General features: G+C 52.4%; 8 protein-coding genes across 8 annotated transcripts; 4 read left to right on the forward strand and 4 right to left on the reverse strand.

Annotated features, from left to right (window-relative positions):
- Window positions 1-177: 177 nt before the first annotated feature.
- Window positions 178-1416, reverse strand: cwc2 (active spliceosome conformation promoter CWC2; the record flags this gene model as incomplete). Its single annotated transcript, XM_026757342.1, has 1 exon — window positions 178-1416. One exon carries the CDS (start codon window positions 1414-1416, stop codon window positions 178-180), a length of 1239 nt encoding a protein of 412 aa, XP_026612105.1.
- Window positions 1417-1761: 345 nt separating this feature from the next.
- Window positions 1762-3371, forward strand: RBG2 (putative GTP binding protein (Gtp1); the record flags this gene model as incomplete). The annotated part of the gene is made up of 10 exons (XM_026757502.1): window positions 1762-1790; window positions 1847-1875; window positions 1930-1944; window positions 1995-2019; window positions 2075-2393; window positions 2454-2563; window positions 2611-2756; window positions 2819-2876; window positions 2942-3106; window positions 3164-3371. 10 exons carry the CDS (start codon window positions 1762-1764, stop codon window positions 3369-3371), a joined length of 1104 nt encoding a protein of 367 aa, XP_026612106.1.
- A 369-nt stretch (window positions 3372-3740) lies between these two features.
- Window positions 3741-5096, reverse strand: cpa1 (carbamoyl-phosphate synthase (glutamine-hydrolyzing) CPA1; the record flags this gene model as incomplete). The annotated part of the gene is made up of 1 exon (XM_026757704.1): window positions 3741-5096. The coding sequence occupies one exon, from the start codon at window positions 5094-5096 to the stop codon at window positions 3741-3743; it is 1356 nt and encodes a 451-aa protein (XP_026612107.1).
- A 1389-nt stretch (window positions 5097-6485) lies between these two features.
- CDV56_104354 (nuclear transport factor 2 family protein) lies at window positions 6486-7340 on the forward strand (the record flags this gene model as incomplete). Its single annotated transcript, XM_026757973.1, has 2 exons — window positions 6486-7044; window positions 7099-7340. The coding sequence occupies 2 exons, from the start codon at window positions 6486-6488 to the stop codon at window positions 7338-7340; spliced, it is 801 nt and encodes a 266-aa protein (XP_026612108.1).
- Window positions 7341-7681: 341 nt separating this feature from the next.
- Window positions 7682-9451, forward strand: CDV56_104472 (putative C6 transcription factor; the record flags this gene model as incomplete). Its single annotated transcript, XM_026758091.1, has 1 exon — window positions 7682-9451. The coding sequence occupies one exon, from the start codon at window positions 7682-7684 to the stop codon at window positions 9449-9451; it is 1770 nt and encodes a 589-aa protein (XP_026612109.1).
- A 219-nt stretch (window positions 9452-9670) lies between these two features.
- PBN1 (uncharacterized protein) lies at window positions 9671-11467 on the reverse strand (the record flags this gene model as incomplete). Its single annotated transcript, XM_026758270.1, has 5 exons — window positions 9671-10485; window positions 10583-10874; window positions 10990-11053; window positions 11110-11252; window positions 11318-11467. The coding sequence occupies 5 exons, from the start codon at window positions 11465-11467 to the stop codon at window positions 9671-9673; spliced, it is 1464 nt and encodes a 487-aa protein (XP_026612110.1).
- Window positions 11468-11901: 434 nt separating this feature from the next.
- Window positions 11902-12522, reverse strand: CDV56_104834 (Hsp20/alpha crystallin family protein; the record flags this gene model as incomplete). The annotated part of the gene is made up of 1 exon (XM_026758453.1): window positions 11902-12522. One exon carries the CDS (start codon window positions 12520-12522, stop codon window positions 11902-11904), a length of 621 nt encoding a protein of 206 aa, XP_026612111.1.
- A 1254-nt stretch (window positions 12523-13776) lies between these two features.
- CDV56_104994 (uncharacterized protein) lies at window positions 13777-17817 on the forward strand (the record flags this gene model as incomplete). Its single annotated transcript, XM_026758613.1, has 5 exons — window positions 13777-14559; window positions 14606-15231; window positions 17010-17595; window positions 17642-17687; window positions 17735-17817. The coding sequence occupies 5 exons, from the start codon at window positions 13777-13779 to the stop codon at window positions 17815-17817; spliced, it is 2124 nt and encodes a 707-aa protein (XP_026612112.1).
- Window positions 17818-18404: the final 587 nt, after the last annotated feature.

Genomic DNA, 18404 nt, shown 5'->3' on the forward strand with positions numbered 1-18404 from the left:
AAGTTTCATTTATTAGACGTATGCTGTGTCCTCTCATTGTTTTGATAGCGAATATACCCGCCAGATGAACGCCTGAATGATATAAGTAGTATGAACACAAAAAACAAATGAAGACAATTTGAGGTATCTTTGCTGTTGTACACAAGATCAATGGATTTATGCGAGTCATGAAGAAAATCAATCACTATCATCATCACTTCCGTAAGCCACAAGAGGACCGCCAGAATTCGCCGGGGCTTTCTGCGTCGTCACATTGCCGCCAGCCAATCCTCTGAGTGCTGCCACCGTTGAGCTTGAGAAGATACCACCGTTCTCTGATTGTGACGGAAGGGCTGCGGAAGACGACGATGCCGGTTCGATCATCAAATGTTGGTCTGGAGCCTCGAGCTGGCCGGCCCTGCCTGCGTCCTCCAACTCCTTGGTCCTAGCATACCACACATCGTCTGGAGCCTCATACCCTTCCAGCCCGAAACTGCCCTCGATCTTCTTCTTCTTCCGCGCCTCCGGGTCCCGACCTTCCAGCTCAGCGACAAACTCGGCCGGTAACGCCCTCCGCACAGCCTCAGCCGCCTGCTCCTCCAAGCGCCTCGCCTCCCGTTTCTGCGCCAACGGATTAGGATCAACGGTCGCCCAGCGCACATTCAGAATCTCATTATGATCCAGACTCTGGTGCGCCATCGCCTCCTTGGCGAACTGCGCATTCGCCTCGTTCGTGTACGTGACGAACGCCACACCGCGCGAGGTCAGCACGCGGATGCGGTCGATCTGGCCCCATTCCGCGAAATGGCGCGAGACCACCTCCTCGATGTCATCCGTCACGTGGATCCGACCAACATACAGCGTCCGGTTCTGGCGCGTGAACGAGCCCACACCGCCCATGTCGTCGCGGTAGTCGCTGAACTTGTCTCTGCCGAAACAGTCCACGTTGGGGTTGAAGAGGTCGTGCAGCGTCGGCAGGCGGTGCAGGTACTCGCACTCGTGGCCTTTGGGGCAGACGCCCCGCGCGAAGAACAGGCAGAAGTAAGAGCCGGGCACCTTGTCTGCGCGCGTGTACCCGCTGTCCTTGGCGATGTTGCACCGCGAGGGCGCGGCGTGTTTCGAGAGATACTTGTCCTCGCGGTCGCCGCCGGACCACTTGTTGTACCAGATGTTGAAGACGGTGCCGGTCTGCGGAGGCGGCTCGGATTTCAGGGTTGCAGGGTCGACCTGCGGCCGGGCGGGTCGTCGTTTTCGCCGGATTATCTTCTTCGTCTTTTTTTGTGTGCCATCGGCGTCCGTGACGGCGACGGCGGTTTCTGTGGCTTGGGTGAGAGCATTTTCGTCACTGGGAGTGAGTCCGCTTGGCTCGACTGATTCTGTTGGTAGAGGTGTTGGCTCTGTAGCATGTGGAGGATCGACGACTGCTGTCTCCGCCATGACTGTGGGTTCGAATTGTGAGGTGATTGTAGGTTGTGAGTTGATTGTTGAGCAAAGATGCGATACTGCGATACCTTCAGGTGAAATAACGAGGCGACATTGGGGATTATGTAAGCAATGGGTCTTGGCGCCGTTTTTGCTGCGATGATTTTGATATGCTTTGCCAGACGACTTTTCTAAAGCTGTATTCGAAAATTTTATTTCATTGTGGAAACTCTCTCATTTTCCTGTTTAGGATACCTGCTATTATATTGACAAGACCTCTTGGAGCGGTCTTCTTTCTTCTTACCAAGTACATACAAGTTCGAAGCGTAAGAGGGGTCCTGGGGCTCCCCAACCGTCAGGATGGTGAACATTACAGAAAAAATCAAAGAGTACGTTTTGCCGTATCTTTTCATGAAATCAGAGAACTCATGTAGCCGCTATGCAGGATTGAGGAGGAGATGCGCAGGACGCAGAGTAAGTCATCCATGCCTCTATCCAGAGAACCCCGCAGCTAACTCTGGAGAACAGAAAACAAGGCCACAGGTGGGACTCCAATGCATATGTAGTCGAGACCATGTTCTGACTAGATCCAGAATACCATCTTGGTCTGCTGAAAGGGTGAGTATTGCCCTTTCTGGAGGCCTGTGCTTGCGCAGCACTGACCCGCATCCAGAAAACTCGCCAGATTAAGAGCACAGCTGCTGGAGCCCACTGGCGGCGCCGGCGGTGGCGGCGCGGGATTCGATGTGAGCAAGAGCGGCGATGCTCGAGTCGCTCTTGTCGGTTTCCCGTCCGTCGGAAAATCGACGTTCCTGTCCAAGATCACCAAGACCAGGAGCGAGGCGGCCGCGTACTCGTTCACGACGCTCACGGCCATCCCGGGTGTGCTGGAGTATGGCGGTGCGGAGATCCAGATTCTCGATCTTCCGGGTATTATTGAAGGTGCTGCTGAGGGTAAGGGACGAGGACGACAGGTCATCTCTGCGGCCAAGGTGTGTACAGCGGAACGGGTTGTGAAAATGCTTCAGGAATGATCTTCTGACCGTGACCAGACGAGCGATCTAATCCTCATGGTCCTGGACGCTACGAAACGTGCCGAACAGCGAGCCCTTTTGGAAGCAGAATTAGACGCTGTCGGGATCCGTCTCAACAAGGAGCCTCCGTAAGGACGCAACCAACCGCCTCGCATTCCTATACTGACTTCAAAAGCAACATCTACCTCAAAGCCAAAAAGGCAGGTGGAATGAAAATCACCTTCCAGACTCCACCCAAGAACCTCGACGAGAAAATGATCTTCAACGTCCTGAGAGACTACAAGATCCTCAACTGCGAGGTCTTAGTGCGAGACGAGAACGGTACGCCTCCATCAGTTGTTTTTCCGTATACTCCAGACCCCACACTAACGGACAAACGCCAGCAACAATCGACGACTTCATCGACGTTATCATGAAAGACCATAGAAAATACATCAGATGGTGCCGTGCCCAGCCAAACCCCCTTCTTTTTCCACTCCTAGACACTAATACTAACCCACCAAAAGTCTCTACGTCTACAACAAAATCGACAGCGTCAGCCTGGACTTCCTCGACCAGCTCGCCCGCGAACCACACACAGCCGTCATGAGCTGCGAACTCGACCTGGGCGTGCAGGACGTCGTCGAACGCATCTGGACGGAACTCCGCTTGATCAGAGTATACACTAAACGGTACTTTCCCCCACTCTCCATTACAAAATTCCAGCAGGGTAATTGACAGTCGAGCAGGAAAGGAGAAGAACCCGATTTCTCGGAGGCACTGATCGTGCGCAGCAACTCGACCATCGAGGATGTCTGTGACTCCATCCATCGGACTCTGAAGGAGACGTTCAAGTATGCTTTGGTCTGGGGTGCGAGTGCGAGACATATTCCCCAGCGGGTGGGACTGGGTCATGTTGTTGCGGATGAGGATGTGGTTTCGATAGTTGCCAAGTAAGCGGGACATCGTAGCTAGGATATCATGAATGAACGAATCCGAAGATTGAACAGTTGAATAATGAGATATTTGAGCTACTCAGTGCTCACTTAACTCACCAGGGTTCTGCTGGTGATTGTGACTTTCGGATCTAAGGCTACTGTGGACATAAGACACTAGCATCGTTGTTCGACCGGTAAGGCAACCCTGAATGTCCGTTGCAGATGGAACCCCACAATACGTGGCTTACGGCAATGGCTATACATGGTGATGATATGAACAAAATTCGTGATTGTAATTGATTAACCTTATGGACAAACATGAACCCAATATATCCAGCCCGTATGACAACCATGACTCCAAAACACAAGAACAAGACCAGCAATTCAATTAAGCGGCAGCGGCAGCGGCGGCGGCAGCAATGTTCTGCATGCCGATAGTGGGCTGCACACCGACACGCTCCTTGGCAAGCAGATCAACCAACAGAGGGCTGGGGAGGCTGTCCCGCTGGGGGTGGAAGGCGGCCTGGCTGGCCTTGTACTTGCGCACACTATCAATGTAGATATCGAAGAGGTAAGAGGAGTCAAGAGGACCTCCCTTGGCCTCAGGGTGGAACTGTGTGCTGAAGATGGGGCGAGACTTGTGGATCATACCCTCGTTGCTGGAGTCGTTCAGGTTGACAAAGTAGGGCTTCCAGTCAGAGGGCAGGGTAGACGCATCTACAGCGTAACCGTGGTTCTGACTGGTGATGTGGCAGCGGCCAGTGCTCAGGTCCAGGGCAGGGATGTTGTGAGCACGGTTACCATACTTGAGCTTGATGGTGCGAGCACCAGCGGCCAGAGCAAGAAGCTGGTGGCCCAGGCAGATACCGAAGATGGGCACCTGAGAGGTCTCCATCAAGCGACGAAGGTGGTAGGTCGTCTCCTGGCAGTGAGTCGGGTCACCGGGGCCGTTGGAGATGAAGACACCGTCGAAGTGGTGGGCGACCTTGTGGATGGGGTAGTCGAAGGGGAACACCGTGATGCTGGCGCCACGGCTGACCAGACTACGCAGGATGTTCTCCTTGACACCACAGTCGATGACAGCGACGTGGCACTGAGGATCGGCTGCACTCACGTGGAAAGGAGCCTTCGTGCTAACCTGGCGGACGAGGTGGATCTGCTCAGGATCGGTGAAAGCCTCGTCTTGGTCGGCGTCGTACTCCTCGCCAACGGTGATGCGAGCGAGTGAAGAACCCTGCTCACGCAGATAGGTGACGATAGCACGGGTATCGACCCCGGAGATGGCAGGGACACCTTCACGAGCACACCACTCGCCGAGAGACTCGACGGCGGTCCAGTGGCTGTACTGCTCAGCCACATCGGCCACAACCACACCAGCAGCCTGGAGGTTGGGGGACTCGAAATACTTGAGAAGACCGTGCTGGTCCCTCTCAGCAGAAGGCACGCCGTAGTTGCCAATCAAGGGCTGGGTGAAGACAAGAATCTGACCACGGTAGGAAGGATCGGTCAGAGACTCGGGATATCCGACCAGAGAGGTGGTAAAGACGGCTTCACCGGAGATGTTGGTGCGAGCTCCGAAGGACTTGCCGTGGAAGATCGGACCATCTCGGATCGTGAAAGTGGCACGCTCATTAGCGGGACGCTGCTGACGAACAGTGGCCATGAAGCGAGACTGGATGGACGCATTCACGGAAGGGAAGGCTGGAGCCCTGGCGGGCATAGCCTTGAAGACACGAGCGAACATTATTTGATGTGGAAGACGAAGAATTGTGTGGAAGCAGGTAGTGATGCGGGTGGTCTCAATAGTTTCCGGAAGCTTTCCAGAGGTGATCCGAGATGTAGTCCTGAAGGTCATTATGTTAGCAATTTTTTTTATTTATGGTTTGGACGGATGGTGGTGGCGGGTATGACATCCATGTGGCCAGGAAGGACATACCTGAGAAGTGAAGACGGTTGGTGCCAAAACCATAAGCGCGACTGTGCTGTTACCAGTCACTAAAAAAATATGTTGATGGATTGGGTGTCTAAAAAGACATGAATCGATCAGAGAACGATGATGATAGTTGTGGGGTGTTGATGATGGAAATCTGGGACGACAGAGGATGAAGAGAAAGGGAAGAAAGAGGAAGAAAATGAGAGGGCGAGAGGCAGAATATGAGGGTCGCAAAAGGAGCCACTGGAAAAGTGCGATTTTCGGCCCGGGAGGACGGCACGTGCCCCGCTACACCGACTGGAAGGGCGGGCAATGACTGATGAACCAATCACAGGCTGTGCATTTGGAGTCCCGCGATCGGAGGCGTTTTTCCACAGCTTTTTGTTTTTCTTTGTTTCCCGTTCATCCATTACGATATGGATTGGGCAATTCGACAGCAATTGATAATGCGATTATCTACTTGATTGTGATCTCTAAATACTTGGAGTATCGTTAGTGGATAGGGAGTCAGAGACACCGCTCATCAGAGGATGCCCTCGGGTGCACTAAGGCATCTCCATCCCCTCCATCACACCGCTGTCATCATCAAATGGAAATGGCTTATGACTCACCTATCTAATTCTCAACAGCAAAGATGGACTGTAGTCTACCTCTTGAAATCAAGAGGACTGATTGGGCTGGATCAAAAAGACGATTCAACGCACCCATGGATGATCTCTTTACCTACTCCGGGTATACTGAAGTCACTCAATAATTGCTACGGTAGGAGCCAATTGGTGGCTCACTGGTATCTTATCATTTGACGTCAGTGTGTCCAAAAGAGAAGGGAGATCTATCAATTTATCGGGTCTACTAGATACTTCTTTACAACGGGGACTTATGCTTCTGTGAAACTGTATGACTTACTAGGATTCCTCAAGAGAGAATACGACGGCTCATCTCCCTAACTCCTTTACTGATGAGCAATTGCGAATCGGCGACTTTCAGAGCTTGCGAGCTTCATGCTACGGCACCTCAAGCATGGTTATAGGTGTACAATGTAGTACTTAGTCGCACAGCTTCCATCAAATCGGGGAATTTCAACGTCAGGGCCTCCAGGCAAGACGAAAGTCATCGCTATATATCGAACACAAAGGTTCTCGTAGAAAGAAAGCGTCATAGTGTGGTTCTCCATCGAGCAGACTGTCCCCCTAATAATCCATGGTTTGCTTCCATTACCTCCTCCAAGCCCTGGTGGCCGTCACCCTTCCAGCAGAGACCCTTGGCTGGGGGTTTCTACCATTTCAATCTTACCAATACCAGCCACAGCCAGTCCCACAATCCCAAACTCCCCTAGAAGCTCCTGGTTGCGATGGTTCTGGCATTGTCGACCCCGGTGGCCGATGCAATGGCGACGGCCTTGTCGACAATCCCCCAGACCACCGGGAAAGAGAGGGATTCAAGTTCGAGAACCCGTCGACGGACTGCAAATACGTCTCGCAGATGCACATTTGGGACTCATTCAAGGATCTGGAGAAGGATATGAACAAGCTCTTCACCCTCATCCACAAGAACGTGAGTTTCACGGTCGTCGGCCACCATCCGATTGCGGGTCACTATAACGATCTGCTGCATTTCTATGTCAATGCTCTGCGGCGAGTAAGTGTGCTGTTCCTCGACCATGCGGATAAATTCGAGATCCATCCCCAAGCTATCCACGGAGGCTGTAATGAGCAATGGTCTGTTCAGGAGGTCAATTTCAAGGGGGTGATGAATTCAGGTGCGATCCATGTCAATCAAGATCAAGGGCAGTACTGACTGAGACGACATGCAGGAGATGACTTTGACATTGTCAACGTCTGGGTAACTCGATGGCATCAGGGGCAGATGGTGGAAATCCGCACCTATATCGACTCTGCCCGGATCATGGAAGCACTTCACAAGAACGAGATCTGGTGGAATGGAACCACCTTCCGAGACAATATCCACTACATGCCTGGTCCTGCAGGCATGCCTGACCTGAAGAAATTGGAGGATCTCATGGGATATCCAGACGGACGAAAGTATGAAGATTGAGACAACTGGCCTGTATTAGTGTTAATTGGTAATCACGACTGAAATCACAGCTACTGCACCTTTATTTGATTAATGCACTTATACTCAAATAAAAGTCTGATCAAAATGGGAGATCAGTTGAGTGTTGTGGATGACCTTTCGTTGTACAGTAAGACCGAAAGAAAGAGAGAAACCAGTTGGCCCCTCCAGGGCGTAATTTCCAGACCACTTCACATGAATGCAACCAAAACAACTATCCACGCCATCTGGAGTACACCATCCCCACAACTACCTGAGGGAAAGTCTTCTTCCCCAAAGTGAATATCAAAAATTGCTGATGTTGGGAAATGCTCTGAAACACCATGACTGAGCCAGGACCGCGAAAGCGCTCCAGAATCGCCTGCACATCATGCCAGTCGCGCAAACGCAAGTGCTCCGGTGACCAGCCATGCAGCACCTGTGTACAGTTGGGGGCAGCCTCAGAATGCCACTACGACATCCAATCTCGCAAGAAGAAAGATGTCAAGGTATTTCGGCCATCAGTCGCTCTATCGATGCATCGGCCTAGTGTCATCGAAGAGTCACCTCGGCCGAAGAGCCAGGAGCAGTCGACTCCAGGAGACTCGACGAGCATCCACGTTAGTTCCCTCGAGGCCAACTCGGGCGCAGCGTTTGTGCGTAGATTAGGTCTCAAGCTGGATCCAGCCAATGAGCCCAGATTGCATCTTTTCGCCTGGAACGTCGGGGCTCGTCACCCGCCACCATCGGCCATGCCGACGTCGGCCTCGGTCACGGCTGTGCCCATCGTCGACATCATCTCCCAGGACGAGATGCGATCATTGATGACATTCTACTTTGAAAAGGTCGATCCGTGCTACCCTTTTCTTGATCGAGATGTTGTACTGCGCCAAGTCAGCAGACGATGGCTGCCTTCCTCGTCGGAGTCAGCCCTGCCATACGGGTCCTACGATGCGGTACTCTGCGGCATAGCGGCTCTCGGATTTCTCTTCTCACGGCGACGAGCCGTCCCCGCCGAGTATCGACTCGTCGAAACCGCTCGAGTCATCCTGGAACACCGTCTTCTCGTCGACAACCCCGCGTCGGTCGACATCGTCACCGGCTGGGTGCTCCGTGTCGCGTACCTCCGCATGACAGCATCCCCCCACGTCGCCTGGATGGCCAGCTGCTCGCTGATGCACCTCATCGAGGCGTCGGGTCTCCATCTCGAGCCCTTACCAGATACAGTTCTCGGCCAGACGACCACCCCCTGCGCCCCAGAAATCCGCCGCCGACTCTTCGGCATGGCCCGCCACCTGAACGTGTGGATCTCCTTCGAACTCGGCCGGTCCCGGGTCGTCTTGCATGGCGCAACCTCCCTCCCACCCACACCACGATCCCCAAACAGCCCCTCGGAGATCTTCAATCTCCTCCCCGTCTCGGAAAGCCTCGACCCAAAGCAAACCCAAGACGCCCCAGGCCTGGAATCCGCCCTCGCCGCCGTCCTCGACGTCATCCACATCCAGCCCCCCTTGATCCTCGCCCAGTGCAACCTCATGCTCTGCCTGTACCGCCGCCTCCGCGCCCTCAACTCCAGCATATCCGGCGACCTGCTCGACCGCGTCCTCGCCCTCGCCGGCACCGGCCTCCGCGCCGCCCGCGAAATGGTCGCCTCCATCTGCCCCTGGCACCAGATCGCCAACGTCCCCTTCCAGGTCGTCTGCACCCTCCTCGCAATCGACAGCCGCGCCTCCCTCGCCCTCCTGGGCGAAGCAATGCGCACCCTCCGTGAGGTCACAACCGCCTACGACACCGAGGTCATGCGCGAAGCCTACAGCACCGCCTACCTGCTCATCCTACTCCATCAGCGCCGCAAGGAAGAAGACACGCGGGCTCTCCGCGATGTTCTACGGGTCAACGCGAACGCTGCCGTCTCGGCGCCGCAGGTCAGCGCCAATGCTGCTGGTGGAGGCTCTTCGCAGCGCCAGCCGCAGCTGCCGCAGTCACTGGCAGACAACTCGGAGTTTTCCTGGCTGGGCGATCTGATGATCGATATGCCGAGTCTGCAGAATTTCGATCTGGATCAGTTCCTGATGACGGATGTGCCGTGGCCGTTGCCGGAGATGGGGATTTGATTCGAGCGTAGTATGCAATTACAGATTGAGTTGTTTTGGTTTTGATGGATATAGTTCGAGGCAGACTGAGATACCCTTACTTTTTTTTCTTTTTGGCTTACATTAACTAGCTGTGTTCGAAGGAGCAGCATTCCTGATTCAGGACTCGGGTCCTTTGTAATGATATATATACGTCGGTGACAATCATTGGTATTGACATGAACTTGAACGCTACCCACATCACTCGGCCTTCCCCTGCTTGTTTTCTTTCTTCTGGGTCCTCGTCCTTGCCCTTGCCGTCCGCGCGACGAGACCAAGCTTCCATAGAACCCAAAGCAGCCCCAGCCCAACGACAACAACCGTCCCCAGCTCAATGGCCCTGCTCCGGAAAAATCCACCATCATCTCGCAATCGCAGGACAGGTACTTCCAGCTCTTCCACAAGCTGGCCCTTGCCATCCGGCGGCGATGGGTGTAATTGATAGAACATCGTACGGGGCCCAAACAACCCCTCCCAGCCCAGGTTCACCCGATCAAAGGGGTTAATACCCATCTTGGTGCCGTCTTCCGCCGTGCACGCCCAGAAAACTATCGGCCATGGAACCGCGGCGGAGCGGTACCCGGACTCGGAGGGGTGCAGGTATCGCAGATGCAGGGGGATAGTGACGTTCCATTCCTCTGGGCTGTTATCCGGGTGAAGGGGTGTTGCGAGCTCGAGCAGCCAGTTTGAGCCCCAGCGGGAGACGAACCAGTCCGGGGCTTCGAGGTCCGTTTCTCCTGCTACGGCTCGGAGAGCGGCCAGATTGTGGGATTTGAGGAAGAGTGGGTCTGTTGTCGAGAGCTGGTATTTGTCACCGAAGATCCACGATGGCAGAGTCAGGTATGTGTGGAGGGCGCATGTCGCATCCGGAGGTGCTGGGGGACGCTTCAGCGAGGCACGGGGCATTGAGATGGTCAGAGTGGGATGTAGCCCGGTTGGGCGAGGGAAGGAGATGGCGTAGGTCGCGTCATCTGGAAGAGGATGGTGGCGCGAGGGAAATGAGAATAAGGTCGGTTCTGGAACGGCCGTCAGCATGGTCATAACTTGACGTCTGATCTCCTGTATACAACGCACTCAGCTTTTCGTCCTGTCCGACAACTCCCAGTAAACCACCCATTTTCAGTTCCTCGGGCTCAACGGCGCTCTCGACTCCGAGAAGCCCGACCTCGACCTGGTGTGTTCCTGCGGCGTGCTTCTTGATCTGCTCGGTCCATCCTTGGCCTGGTGATTGCGACCAATACCCCGACACGGTCAGCGCATGCGAGATGCTGTCATAGTTGACATCGACCGAATCGGCAGAATGTATTGATTCAGCATAACGAAAGCATTTCTCGTCCGACCGGCCACAGAACTTGTGTTGAATGAAGGTGGCCAGATTCTGTAAGGAAGGGAGACGACTGTAGTACTGGAAAGCGGCAGTGGATGCGAATCGTTTCGAGAGGATAGGGGGTTGTATGAAGGAGGACTACGTAGACCCTAGTTAGACTGCATTCCGCGATCCGATGACTGGACGAACTCACCCTGAGGCTGTCACATTCCAGCGACTCATCGAATACCTTTTTCAGTAGCGAGCACAATCCCTTCCTGTCACCTGAGATTAACGAATGCTCAATAGATAAAATGTCTCCATAGATACGCACCCTGTCTCCCCAGGTCCTCCAGGTGTATAGTAAACATGTAAGCCAGGCGATATTCGACTAGAAAACGGTGCCCCGATCTCATAAGGCCGCTCCGTAGCCCAACGGATGTGAAGCTCGTGGCTTGATTTCAGAACCTGCCAGATCTATACGTTAATGAGCATTAGCCCAGCTCACTGTACTGTCATTGGACCTGCGAAGTCCTGCTTACCTCTGAGGGAAGCTCATCAAAGCCGAATGTTGCCCGCTCCTCGCGCGCACCGTCCAGGTGGTTAATGGACAGCGCATCGCTCGTTAGCACGGCCTGGTCGAAGTCAAAGGGAGTTTCCGGCCTCTGGACAAAAGTGATTCTTCGCCGCATTTCTCAAGCCAAAGGTCTGAATCTGGTCTGCTGGATGGTTGTGCGTGAGAAGGAGCTGAATGGCCTTGTGGAGCTGCGTCTGTTTCTCCGCAACTGACAAGTCCGGTTAGCGTGATCTCCTCTCAGGGGCCGATAAGATAAGAGCTTTGTCCTCTGCGGTCTCTGTAGTTCACTTCCTGTTTGGATCTATGGACTATACATGACTAACATGAGGATGGTAGGTGAGAATGTGTATTAGACATGGAGTTTACAGGTCAGGCGCTGTTCGTGTCAACTCAAGGGACAAGACAGAGTCCCATTAGTGGGACTTAACTAAACTATTACATCACGATTGATGAAAATCTTGCCATATGTGTGATTTAGGGTGGAATAGATTCAATGCGCTATCCTACCCTATGTTAATTATGTTTTCTTATCCTATGATGAAAAATCAATCACTGAATATCCACCTTCACATACTCTTGCTCGACTTCCTCTGCCGCATCCTCATGTTCTTCTTTCTCGTTTCCCTCAATGTTAGACCCACCTGAAATCCACGATTCCTCTCTTGCACCTTCCTTTTCCACCTCCACCATCTCCTCGTTGTGTTGTTGAACTTCCGCCTCAACCCTAGGAAGTGAAACCCTCAGAACCCCATCAACCAGTCGAGCCTGAACCCCCTCAACCGCAACGTTATGGGAGATCGGCACCTCCCTTTCAAACGTCCCCAATTGATGCGCTCTCTCCCCAACCAGCAAAGCCCGATACATCTCCTCATCAACACCGGGACGGTGCACAACACCAGCCATGCGGAGCATAGAACGCGATGCATCATACCCGATACTCAAATCCGACTTGTGGGCTCCCGGAAGCGAGGCGTGGATGACTATTTGGGTAGCTGTGATGAAGACGTCGACCGCGGGCGTGAAACTGGTTGTGTCGTGTGACTGGTGAAATGGGCGGAAGCGAGGATGCGTATGGTGGAAGTTGTACAAATGATGACGGAAGCCTCTGCCACCTCTCCCTCCTGCACTTCGTCCCCGTCCCGGTGCCCCTCGGCCTAGTTGGTGGAACATTCCCCAGGTGTGGGATCGAGAACCTGGACCACCTCGTTTGTGGTGGTGGTGGTGATGATGTCCGAGTCCTGGCCCTTCATATTCAGTCCATTGATTGAATCCATGCTCATGCGCATGCTCATGTTCATGAGGATGTAAGTGGAGATGTCCAGGTCCATGATGGCGACGAAAGAATCCACGACCACCACGGCCACCGGAATGACCGAAACCGAATTCTGGCTTTTCAGGGTGTCCATCATCTTCCATACCCGTTTTGGCTCTTTCTTCTTTGTGCATCTTTTTCTTGCATTTTGAGGGCTTCCCGGAGCTCTCTTTATAGATGCAATCGTATGGAGGGGGATGAGGGTGAGCAAAGAAAGGATGTTCCTCTAGCATGGAGATATCCCAGGCTAGGGGATGCTGACTGAAGTGGCATGAATGTTGCATGTTGAACTGGGCAAGAGTATGATTGTATGCGACTTGATCTGGTTTTGTGAAGCCTGCTCAGTTGAAGATCCCACGGATGGACTGCGGTATATATACCTGCCCAGGCAGCTACAATGACAATTATGAGTCACCTTGTTGTACGTACACCTTGTGTCTTGCCACCCAGGCAGACAAATACGTGTCCGACTCGCGGATGAAGATGTGGTGATACGGCGATAGGCAGCAGAGGGGTTGATGTATACTTCTAATTGCCGTAAACGGAAATCAAGTCCGCGGGAGGCAAACGATCCTCACTTCGGACTTATTTCTCGGGGGTTTCCCTCGGAGCTCGGTCTCGGAGATCGGGTACTGCTTATCCATTTCGAGATCAAGATTTAGATCTATCGGTTGGGTCGTTCTTAGGATACATCTTGTGATAATATCAAAATCTGCAGAGACTTGGTCAGCGTTTCAGAATTCTGTAGTGGAAGCACGCTGCGAGGTCAGGACTGGCAAGCTAATGAAAGCTGCGTTTGCTAGCCGTCGATATCTGCTCCAAGTAGCTGCACGCAAAAAGGACTGTACCTAGAATAACTTGTTTTGATATCAAACTTGTATGTGTATAGGTTGAAGACCTGTAACAGACAACAGCCATCAAGTCTCCCCATGCATCTCTGCTAGTGATATTATATCTTCCCACTGATTGAACTATACTAACAGCCGAGCGGACTAGTCTACATTGGATAGATCCCCTTTTCTTTTACTCTTCACGTACTTCACTCAATCCTAGAGACTGCCAATCTATAGTCCACACCGACCTGGCTGGCAGTTCTTACAAAAGCCACCTATATGTCATCTCCCTTAGTGCAGCGGCAGAAGCTGATCAACTCTATTCTGCGTCATGCGAAAAATGGTGACTGGGAGGGGCTGAGCCAACTTCTGGATAATCTAGATGTGATGACAGCAGGCTTGGAGTACCGCCACAACAACCCACTGCACGAAGCAATCGTTGGCGGCCATCCCGAGATCGTGCAGCGTTTAATCGATCAAGGCTTCAGCGTGGAGGAAAAGGGTGCTAATGCATATTCTGTCAAGTGTATGACACCGCTGCATCTCGCGGCATGGGACAATCAGGTCCAGATCGCACGCATCCTGCTCGAGGCGGGCGCAGATCCCACCCGGCTGGATGTTACGGACTCGGAGGAGACCCATGCCGTCTCCCGGGTGACACGCACTGCCTTTATGACGGCTGCATACTGGGACAGCGCAGAGGTGCTACAGCTGCTGATCGATCGGCTGCTGCCGTCTAACCAGATCTCGCCCCGCGAATGGGAGCAGGCAGTCGCCGATGCGGCAGCAAATCGCCATGCAAAATCACTGGAGATTCTTCTGCGGTACTACCCCGGCCCAGTTTGTCAGCAGATTCTTGACCAGGCGCTGGCGCAGGCTGCGGCGTACTGTCTATGGGACGAGCATGAGATGATGCTCCGTCCTCAGACGGTGCTCTGGGAGAGCCAGATCCAAGTCATTCGGCTTCTGCTCGAACGTGGAGCCAATCCAAATTGGATGGGGGGCGACTCACAACAGTTGACCATCCCCAATCCTGCACTCAGCCATCTTGACCGCTCAGGGGTTAGAGACGATCCAGATACTGCTTGATCATGGCGCAGACATACAGGCTGTCGACCACCGAGGCATCCCCGTCTTGGCCCAGGCAGTGTTTAACGGGAATCCGCAAATTGTCCGCTTCTTCCTAGAAACAACAGGGGTCGCAGTCAACAAGCGGCTGCCGTCGGAAAGGTGGTATAAAAATTCAAGCATATACTGCCCCTTAGGCGGGTCACTGCTGCATGTTGCAGCCTATGGAGCACCACTGGAGACAATACAATTACTGCTTGCAAATGGAGCCGACTCCTTAGCACAGGATGATAATCATGCTCTGCCCTTTCATTCAGCATGCCAGGCCGGGCGAATAGATGTGGTTGAGCTGCTCTGGTCACTTTCTGACTCGGATCATCTGGAGAGCAAGGTGACGAAAGATGGACGGACACCACTGCTCCTGGCTCTGGGTCCTGCCTCCTACGATGCAAGCGCACTCTCTGTCTTGACCTTCTTGATCGAGAAGGGGGCAGATGTGAATGCTCAAGACCGCCTGGGGCGGACTCCGCTGGCCTTTTACATTCAACAACAGGGACCCTACGCGCGTGAGAGAGTTATTGATCTTCTCAGGAAGCATGGCGCAGATACCGAAGTAATAAGAGATTCGGAGGGCAGAACCGCCAAGGACTGGGCAATTGAGAAGCGGTGCGTGTATAATTGGGATAAACAGGTACTCTAGGGGAATAATTTCACTACTAGATCTGGTCAGGGAATTCTAAAAGAAGAGGACATATCAGCCAGACAAGTGGGACGACTGGAAAGTACGGGGTATTCGAGTCAGGTTCGGGTGAAGAGGGTGAACAGGCTGACGACTAGGCAAGAGCATATAACCAACGAAGCAAAAACAGTGGTAAAAAACATACAACAGCGGGGATTCGCTGGTGGTCACCCACCCAACTACTAACCGGCCGGCGTGTGGCTTAAGTACGGCTGAGCGGACGGGAAGCCCTGTTTTCCACACCCTATGGTCGTATGTGCTAGAAAGATCAAAGAGGACAATCTATGTAGAGCTCGATCGTTGCACTTGCTGAGAAACATCCAGCTGATGGGCATGCTATCGTGGACTGACAGATCTTGATGAAGCCGGTACTATTGAGATATAGCAGTCATACAGAGTAGAATAAATGATGGAGATTAGAGATAGAATGAGGTACAGACAGAAAGACGATCTACTCAATATGCTATAGATATCAGAGATGGTGTGTCAGGAGTGGAGGTATATAAGGTATGCACAATGTACTTGAATAAGCACTTTGCTTGCAGTAGTTGTAATCTTTAGATAAGCTACACTGGATGGCATTCTGAGGCAGTAGACCTATCACAACCTGACGACTTCCGTCTATAATTATCATCTCAGTCCCAATGCTGGACAGCCTCTTGGATGACACTACAACATAGGCTCCTGCCATTTCATAATACTCAAGACCTTTAAAACCAAACCCCTTTCTCTATGCACACTCCATAGTCCCTCTCGTTCAGCCTGTCGCCCCTCGTTGCCTCTTAGAGTCAGCACGAAGCCCTCAAAGCCGACCTCTACAAATCCCGCTGCAAAGTTGGAGTCTTTGTATATCTCATACTATGGAGGGTCGCCTTGTTCCTAATGACATCCCAGCTTTCCTGGAGTAATTCCAGAGAGTGTTTTGGTTGTCAAATGAAGCACCAATAACCATCATCCTGTAATGGCTGGTACACAGATACTCTGTAGTTGGGCTGGTCCCATACCAAGGCCTATAGATACTTTGAAAATTCATTACACTCTAGTATTTCTTCTCATAGAGTATTATATATAACAGTACTGGTTAATTTACAGCTTTAAGCCTAGGAAGAGACTTACGTCTTAGTGATTTGTCGAAGGCATCTCAGAAATCTGGCTGATCCATAGCAAGGCCCGATTGCAGTGAAACAGATCTTATGATGTCAGTCCTAGTTCCCTAAACACAGTTATTACTTCTGCCGATCAGTGGATCTCTGTGCGCCTTGCACTCGCCAGAAAAAAAGTCACGAATTCAGCCCTAAGTGGGCCAACGCGCCGGTCCGTTTCGGAGCACTCAGCAGTCCATTGGGATTGAGCATTTGCTGTCAGAGCGGAGCATGCTGGGGTTCCCCATTTCTGAGAGGGACCGGGTTTACTTATCTGAATCATGACCAGCCTGGGTCCTTGTCCTTTCGCCTAGGACTGGATACACTTTGCCAGAGGAGAAGTCGGCTACCAGACTTTAACTCGTAAGATGCACTAGCATATAGAATCCCGCTCAGGCCTTTTGTGGGTCTCTAATGATATCAACATCTGGGGTTCGGTAGAATCACCTCACCAATCTGACTCCGCTGCAACATCATATAGTGTACAGCCGCACCACAGGTCCATACCACAAAAGAACTTTACATCTATCACTTTTCCATCTCTCTTACAAACTACCCTCTAGGTCTGATTTCACCCTCGCCATGACCTCCAGGCCAAGCCGTCCCAAGAAACCCATCGCCCTGCGAACGGAATATCTCGCCTCTAGCACAACCACCATCCGGGTGAAACAGCACAGCAAAAGCTGGTCGGGCGGCGATTTCACCGTCTCCACAGTCCCAAGCGATGGCTCCCCGGCACAGACTCTCTTCACCGTAGACGGGGACTTCGCCTCAGTCAGCCAGCGGCGGCGCGTGCAAGATGCAACGGGTCTGCCGCTCTTCGAGATCGCCCGCAAGCGACTCGGCGTGACGTGGTTTGTTCATCTGCCAGGCAGTAAAGAGAAGGACAATCCCCAGCCCATAGCCACCATCGTGCCCCAATGGCACATGCTCAAGGACAAGTTTGACGTCCACTTCAAGAATGCGGCTGGGGGGGGAGGGATTGGTCTGAGCGTGCGCGGTCAGGATGTCTGGAAGTCGAGAACACACGTGTACCATGCGGATGCCTTGGTGATGACCTCCAAGCTGAAGGATATGGTCTCGGTGTATATACCCGGGAAGAGACCGGAGTGGGAGATTGAGGTTGCGGAGGGGATGGATCTCTCGCTGGTATGGTGGCTTTCTGTCCTGCGTTGACCATTCTGACTTGGGATAGGCATCGATCATTGGGGTGCTTCTTGCTACTTTGCTGTACCAGAGCAGTACGTCACCATCGTAGTGCTTAGTGGGTTGTACTAACATTTACTAGGTGGTAAAGGCAAGGCACCAAAGTCCGTTGGTGAAGATGATGACCCTGCTGTCGGGACAAGTAAGAAGGCGTCTTTGACGTAGTTCGACAGATCAAGCCCGAGGTCTAGGGGGTTGGTAGGGGCTGATGATTCCATGGGGGATCATCATTGTGGCCTTTTTGACAATCAGAGCATGAGTTGGCGACTGAGTCCTCCAGGGAAGTGTTTGTCCTGGCTAGCATCTAGTACTACTTACTTCACACTCATTGCGTGCCCCTGGAGGGCTGAGATAATGAGAAGGATTGCGTGTACTAGCATTTTGTGATGTTGAGTTGTTGACAATTTTACTCGAAGGGTCAGTAAGACTTGCTTTAGAAGTTATATCAACTTACCGGCCTTATTATAATGTTGATGGCCATAGGCTTTCATGTAGTGGCAACAGTTTAGGGATGTATAGTGTTAACTTATTTTCATCCCGGGCTTCTGAAATCCGGCGCTCTACCTTATTAGAGTTGCATCCTGTCAGCATATGAACTATATAGTGACTATGGTAGTTATGTGATCTTACTTACTTAGCACTTAGCAGTAGAACTTTTCTCCCACTAACCTCTGTATAAATAGTATTAAGAAAACCAATTTACAAAAGACTATGGTGGTGGTGTTGACCCGATCCCATGATTCCCTATATAG

This window comes from Aspergillus thermomutatus, assembly GCF_002237265.1.
Source record: "Aspergillus thermomutatus strain HMR AF 39 chromosome Unknown NODE_188, whole genome shotgun sequence".
NCBI classification, from domain to species: domain Eukaryota; kingdom Fungi; phylum Ascomycota; class Eurotiomycetes; order Eurotiales; family Aspergillaceae; genus Aspergillus; species Aspergillus thermomutatus.